Below are 7726 nucleotides of genomic sequence, written 5' to 3'. Positions count from 1 at the left end.
AGGAAACTGTATGCTGTCATAATACTCTCAGAGGTAGCATATTAAACATGTTCTTTTGTCTTTATTATGTTTATGTGTTTCCTTAGTTTCACTTGTCACCCATATTAGAGTAGAGCAGGCGAACATTTAAAAGTAGGGCCATAAGAACTTTAGGAAAATCAATTGAATCGCAAAGGCATGGTTACTGCAGCATTTTTCCCCCTTGGGAAATATTTAAAAAAAAAAAACCTCTGTACCCAATTTTGACAAAATTTAAAATGTCACTTTAAAAATAAACAAAAAGAATCCCCAAAATATGTGCTAATGGATTCCTGTGTTTTTCCATCTCTAAACATCAATTTCATTTGTCATCTGTTTGCCAGACCTCTGAGACATATTGATGCGGTTTTTCAGTTGGCTTCTGTTTCTCTAGGTGCTGTGTAATATTGATGAGCTATTTGACCGTGAAGAGCTCTCTGCAGCCCCAGACTCTGGATGGCCAGATTGTTTCAACAGTGGAGTATTTGTTTTCCGACCTTCTCTTGAAACTCATAGCCTCCTGATGCAGCATGCAGTGAAACATGGCAGTTTTGATGGTAAGTCACGTAAGAGGACAGTTTAGAGTCATAAAAGTATACTCCCTTCTATTTGGATTTAATTTCTTTTTTCCTCTTCTATTTTTCTTTCTATTGTCAGTTTAGTAGCCAAGAATAGGCAGATTAAAGAGTAAAACTGACATAAGCAACTATAAAGAACCATTGAAGTGACTTTAAACTATGTGGGTAAAAGAGAAGAGATATTGTTGAAAATCAGAACAGGCCTGAGGATCATCTAATGATCCAATACCTTTCTTTTATAGATTGAGGAAATGCATGGTCAGAGAAATTAAATGCCACTTACTGGCAGAATTGGAACTCTAACTTTTTATTATTTTTTATGCAAAGTGAAGGAGAGAAGGGAGTTATAGTGAAAAGAAAGTTTAATGGTAATTTAATTAAGGCAGCATGTAGAACATGGTTGAAATCAGGATAAAAGAGCAAAAATTTGGCCAGAGAAAATAAATTACCTTAACATCGAGGTAGGAATATTAAAAGCTAAAAATGGCACCATAGTAAGAAAAATTTGGCAAATGCTAACTTGCTCTCATTAAAAGATATACCAATGATAATTTTAGGGAAGAATTAATTACTTAATATTTTAGTTTGAATTAGCAGGATCTTTAGGAAGAGACATATAAGCATAAAGTTTTAGCTGAATTAACTTTATCATTTTCTTGGACCATTAGACCCAGTTTATTTTGCTCTAGTATTTTAGTGGGTCACCATGTTCTGGTTCTCTGATTCTTCCCGAGAGCATTTGAGGAAGTTAGTGCAAATTTTTCAGAGGGAACAGCCTGAAAAAATATTAAGCAGAAAGCAGATAAGTCAGTAATTTCTAATCTCCTTCATCATGAATATTCATTTTTATCCATTTTCTTAATCTCTTTCACATGTTAGGTTCATGCATTTCTCTTCTATGTTTTTCTTTTATCATTGTTTAGGAGCTGACCAAGGATTACTGAATAGTTTTTTCAGTAACTGGGCAACTTCAGATATTCACAAACATTTACCATTTCTCTATAACTTGAGCAGTAACTCGATGTATACATATAGACCTGCTTTCAATAGGTAAGTTTGATTGCAAATGAGTTTTATTTCTTTGTCCAACATAGTAGCTTTATCTCTCTCCATGGCAGTCAGATGGACTCTGATATATAAGCACAAATTATATTCAAATTAACTAAAAACTCACAGGTTTCAAGTGTCTGATTGCTTTATTCACTGACCAGACTTTATGGACCCTGAGTAATAATCACAGGCTGAGCTGATCCTAGCATGAGGTTATTGGTCCTATATATAGATGCCTACATTGCAGAAAGAATGATCATCCTCCTTAGTTGGGGCTACTTCTGGTTCTTTGGTTCTAACTACTCTTCCGTCTCATCACCAGCTGTCCAAATAAGTCACTCCTGTGAAGAGCCTTGTTTGCCATTCTCTTAAGATTTCCTCAAAAATCATACCCCTCTTCGGGGGTGCCTTCCCACCTAGTCAGGATGGATTGCATTAATTACATTCCCATATGAACCACCTCGTCTGGGAGTTATGCCATGCTCAATGTCTTGCATGAACGGGGGGTCACTTGATACCTAAAGCAGTGAGGGCTCATCACATCTAGATACGTTGGATATCATTATTACCTTCCCTAAATATCTTCTCTCATAATAAACTCAACCACAGCCCTTCTCCAATTAATAGCTTCTACTTTATTGCTTTCTCTTCACATCATAATAGGAATTCTTATTTTTTCCTTTCTTTTTTTCTTCTTTTTAAGTGAAATCCTTTGGTAGTATCTTGAAGCCTATGAACCTCTTCTCAGGCTAATGTTTTTAAATCCATAAAATGAAATACATAGCATTACAAAGAAAATAATTATTTTGAAACATAGCTATCCAAATATACTTTAAAATAAACTTATGCACCCCAGAGCTAGAACCCCTACACTATACTAAGTGCTTTATTCTATAATGGTACAGTGGGCAAAGCCCAGGATTTAGAGTCAGAAGACATAAGTGTGAATTCTGCATGATCCTAATTAGGAAAGTAATTTAATATCTCTGGGCAACAGAGAAAACTTAAGGATAACCATAAGATGAACTTCAGGGTTCCTTTCAGCTCTAAATCTATGATCCTTTAACTCATATTTGAGATGCTTTCATATTCTGGTGCTTTCTATAATCTAGCATCAGGGAAGCTAGGTAGCATGATGGATGTCATGTCAGGTCTGGAGTCAAGAGGACTTGGGTACAAATCTGACACTTCCTAGATCTGTGACTCTGGGCAAGTTGTTTAACCCCAATTGTCCAGTCCTTACCACTCTTCTGCCTTAGAATGGATATCCATTCTAAGACAGAAGGTAACAGTTAAAAAAAACCCAACATCATATTTATGTCTTGACACCTCCCCAGGGTTGGTGGCTCCATTTCTTGCATTCCCTGGAATAGAAGACTAGAAAATGGAGCTGACATATATTCTTTGTTCCATACAGCTACTTTCATATCTTCCCCCTGTCACTGCCATTCTCTGATACTTTCTTCCTTCAAATTCCAGTCTATCTTCTATGAATATTTGTTGATGTCATGTATAGACCTCTATGTCAGTGAAATAGATTTATTAAGTGCCTACTATGTGGTGAGTACTGGTTCAGTACCCAACTTAATCTTCTCCACCTCAAGCCATATCTACTTTGAACACTATGCTCCACAAATTCCATAGTCTATTAACCCCCAGGACTTCTGTCTTCAGTGTACTTTACCCTCCACCTTCCTGAATCCTCTTGACCCTACCTATTAATGCTACTAAATCTCCAAATAAGGTAAATTTACCCCAAGTGCTAGAATTCCTACTTAATACTCTGTTAATAGGATATAGATTTGGAAAAGACCTTAAAAGTCCTATAGACAAACTCTCTTCATTTTAGAGGTGGAAACGAGACACAAAGAGAAATTGATTTGTTTAAGGAAAAGTAACATAGCTAGAGAAGAGCAAAGCCAGTATTTGAAGGCATTTCCCTCTGACTTCAAATCCAGAGGTTTTTTCCATTATATTATGTTCCTTTTTGCTTGCTCCAGGAACTGGGGGGGGGATAATTATGTGATAAATATTTAGCACAGGACATGCTTATTTGAGCACTCTTAGAAATGAAATGTCTTCTGATGAAGTAAAAATGAAACAAAATAAAAACCTTCAGAATCATTTGATGAAGTGGATCAACTTGCTAGTAGATTTAATTGATTAGCAACTACCAAAGTTATCCTTTGCCTTCATATCATTTTGCTAAAAATATGTATCTATACCAAGGTATATTAAGAAATATATCTTTCAATTTCTGGAAATGTTTTCATAAGTTATAGCTTCAAATAGTCAATACTGTACCATTGGTAGTATATTGATAAATGCTTACATTACCCAGCAGTTTGGAGTGAAAGTCTTTAATACAGTCTTCTAAATGATTATTGTAAGGTGAGATTAAATCATTTAACTTTCTTGGCTTCATGTTTCCTCATTCAAATGAGCAGGTTACAGTAGATGGGCAAACTTTTTAAAGGGGGGGAGCCAAAGGAAAGGAAATGCTCATCTGTCAGTCTGTTTCTAAGGCAAATCTTTCAAAGTTTCATTGTATTGTATCGTACTCATTGTATTTGTCAGATTAGGAATAATGTCGCTTGGCCCGATAGAACATTTCAGGGGGCTACATCTGGCCCGAGGGTTGTAGTTTGCCCATCACTGATCTGTGAGGTTCCTCCCAGTCCTAGATCCACTTTGCAAGCTCATGTCCTCTAAGATTTAAGAGGATTCTTCTGATCCCCTCAGTGATTAGCCCTCCTTCCTCCAAATTTCTGTGTGCATACATTTTATATCTTATCTTTATACTGTCATAACACTAATAGGATTCAAGCTCCAGGAAAGTTAAATGATTTACTTAAGGTCACACAAAAGGCAAACATCAAAGGCAGAATTTGAATCTAAGTCCTTTGATTTCAGAGCAGCTATATATATATCATATGGACTCTCAAGGAGATAGAGCAATTATTTGAAATCTAGAAGAGACCTTACAAATGAAGAAATTGAAGCCCAGAGAAGTTAAGTAGATTGCCCAAAGTCTTAGAGTTATTTAGTGGTGTAGCTAGAATTAAAACTGACAACCTTTGACTCCCAACCCATTTTGAAATATGAAACATAACTGCCCTTTTTATTTATGTGAAAGATATTTTATGTTACTTCAGGCATCTGGACTATTTTATTGAGAAATTAAAGGGAGTATGGTATAGGGAATAGAATGCTGAACTTGGAATTAGGAAGATTTGGAAATGAGTTCTACATCTGATGCTAAAATATATAAAGTAATGATCATGGTCAGTTTATTTAACCTTTCTGTGCTTCTGAAGACTCTCTAAGACTTCGTGTTTTAAATGGTTTGTGATTTTCTCCAAGGGGAGGAGTTTTTAAGGTCAGAAGTTCTCACATGGATGAATTAGAGTTCTTTGACATAGTAATACGAAATATAACTTTAATCAAAATTGATGTGAATTGAATAATTTTTCAATAAAAAGGCATTGAAAATATCTCTCAATTCCCTGCCATTTTAAGAACTTTGCGGTTGTTGATTAAATTACTTGGATATGTCATCACTCAAGTGAAAAAATAGATTATTATTGTTTTTTAAGATTTGGCTGGGATGCAAAAGTGGTCCATTTTCTGGGACCATCAAAGCCGTGGCATTACAAATATAACCGTGAAACTGGATCAGTGATTTCAGAGAGCTTACTTTCAGAATCTCAGCATCATGCCTCATTTCTTGATCTCTGGTGGAAAATATATGATGAGAACATTGTGCCTTTTTTCGATAAACTTCAGCATGTAGCAGAGCATGAATCTCAAGAACAAACAGTAAGTAAACTGGTGATTCAATTATCAATCTTTTTTTTTAAATAAAGTTGTTGATTAGATTGTATTTTAATGAATCTGACTTTGGCCTAGCACTTTGACATCTGTAATCTGATTTAATATTTGTAATTATTATATATTATAAAATGGGGAAAATACATCCTTTCCCATCTTTTATATATTAAGGAAATACAGGATAAGTGACATTCAATGACTTGCCGAGATTTGTACACCTTAGGTTAAAACTTAAGTCTGATGACTCTAAGGCTATTCTTTCCATTCGATAACCATACTTCTCTAGAAATAGAATCACTAAATGAAAATAAAATTCTTTTACCACAAAGAATTAACTATAGTAAAGTCTGATTTTGAGGAGAAGAATGCTAGTAATGCATATTATTATTATTGTTATTATCTAAAATATTGGTTGCACAGTAACTGAAGAAGGTAATGTTTAGGAGAGTGAGAGATGCTGGAATGATTTCTAATACTGAAGAAGAAATAGGTTATTTAAATTAACAGTTAATATTTTATAACATGGGCCTTCATCATAGAAAGAGCCACTAATTATATAAGTGGATAGAATAAATTTTGTTTGAATAGATTTTTTTCTCACTTCAAATTAAATTTGAAAAAACAACCAGAACTTCAGGAGAATCCTTTACTTTTTTGATTGGCATTTAAGATAGATTTGCTTTTATTTTTTTTAAAGACTAGAACAATATATTTCTTTTTTTATTTTTATTTTGAATTTTTCCCATAGTTACATATTTCCTTTCCCTCTCCCCCAAACCCCCTAACCCCCCTTAGCCAATGCACAGTTCCACTGGGTTTTACGTGTATCATTGATTAAGACCTAATTCCATATTATTGATAGCTAGACTAGAGTTATCGTTTAGTGTCTACATCCCCAATAATATCTCCATCAGCTCATGTGTTCAAGCAGTTGTTTTCCTTCTATGTTTCTCTTCCCACAGTTCTTCCTCTGAATGTGGCTAGTTTTCTTTCTCACAAGTCCCTCAGCATTCATCTGGATCCTTGCATTGCTGCTAGTAGAGAAGTCCATTATGTAGAACAAATATATTTCAAAAGAAGAGCATTCTTAACTATCTCTTTAGATCAATATCCTTTGTAGAAGGCAGCATGAAATAATTGAAAGAATACTGGTCCTGGAATATAGAAGAGCTGGGTTCAGATGTCAATTTACTCTTTGTCTGACCTTTGGACAAATCACTTTAAGTTTTTCTCATATGTGAAGTGGACATAAAAATTCTTAGACTACCTACCTACTTTGCAGAGTGGTTGGGAAGGAACTTCTTTCGTAAACATCAAGATATTATATAAATGTGAGGTGTCATTATTAAAAATATACTTCTAATTATTTTTATTATTTATCTATCATACTTAGGAAAACCTTCAAATTATAAATTCACAGTCTTCTTTCTTCTTACAATGAGGAATTTGTCTTGCAAAATATTGCATGTATAAGATGAATGTATACATTTTATTGCTTAAACAAATTTTACCAGTCTTTCCTTTACATTCAGCAGTGTTATAATGGTACTGCATCAATGAATCTGTAGACTAAGGCAGTATAGCTATGCAATATTTGTAAATTTGTTATTGCTTTAAGTTGCCTACAATGTTCAGCCAAAAGCTCTAATTGAATTTGCTTTTTAGCTGCTGGAACTAAAAAGTTGGTGTTCATTTTAATGACTGACTTAAATCTCTCCAATCCTTGGACTGGGATCTGATATAGTGTAGCTGGGATTAGGAAAACTATAACAGAAAGAAAGCACAGTTACAACTTTGAAGGTAGATAGAATCTTAGAATGACATTTAGGGAATTATATGACTTTGGAGATTCAGTTGGCATACTGTTCACATATCTATTTTTTATTTCACATCTGTAGTTAAATCTGTGTGTTTGTGCATATAAACTATTATACATATATAAAGGAATATTTATATATGCATATATATATAAATGAAAATTTACATATATACATGTATAATATGTAAAGCTTGTTTTTATATAAATGTAAATCTATCTTGATCTATCAATTGATTGATCTATGATTGATCTACTGATCTACTTGCCTACCTATCTACCTGGTATAAGGTTCAAGGAGTGTCTTGTGCAGACCACCAACTGCCCTAGACTCCAAACCCAGAATGAGCTTCTCTGCCAGGGGGTCTCCCCCCTCTTATAGTCTGGTTCTAACTGCCCCTAACTGCCCTGGGCTTCTTGGGATTCTAAAGTC

General features: G+C 34.4%; 1 protein-coding gene across 1 annotated transcript; it reads left to right on the top strand.

Annotated features, from left to right (window-relative positions):
- Nucleotides 1–412: 412 nt before the first annotated feature.
- Nucleotides 413–5465, top strand: LOC123254350 (glycogenin-2-like; the record flags this gene model as incomplete). Its single annotated transcript, XM_044683390.1, has 3 exons — nt 413–575; nt 1520–1646; nt 5243–5465. Coding segments are annotated over 3 exons (513 nt in total), but the record flags the coding sequence as incomplete, so codon positions are not given.
- Nucleotides 5466–7726: the final 2261 nt, after the last annotated feature.

Source organism: Gracilinanus agilis, unplaced genomic scaffold (assembly GCF_016433145.1).
Source record: "Gracilinanus agilis isolate LMUSP501 unplaced genomic scaffold, AgileGrace unplaced_scaffold20276, whole genome shotgun sequence".
NCBI classification, from domain to species: domain Eukaryota; kingdom Metazoa; phylum Chordata; class Mammalia; order Didelphimorphia; family Didelphidae; genus Gracilinanus; species Gracilinanus agilis.
This window is presented reverse-complemented; position numbering and strand designations above follow the sequence as displayed.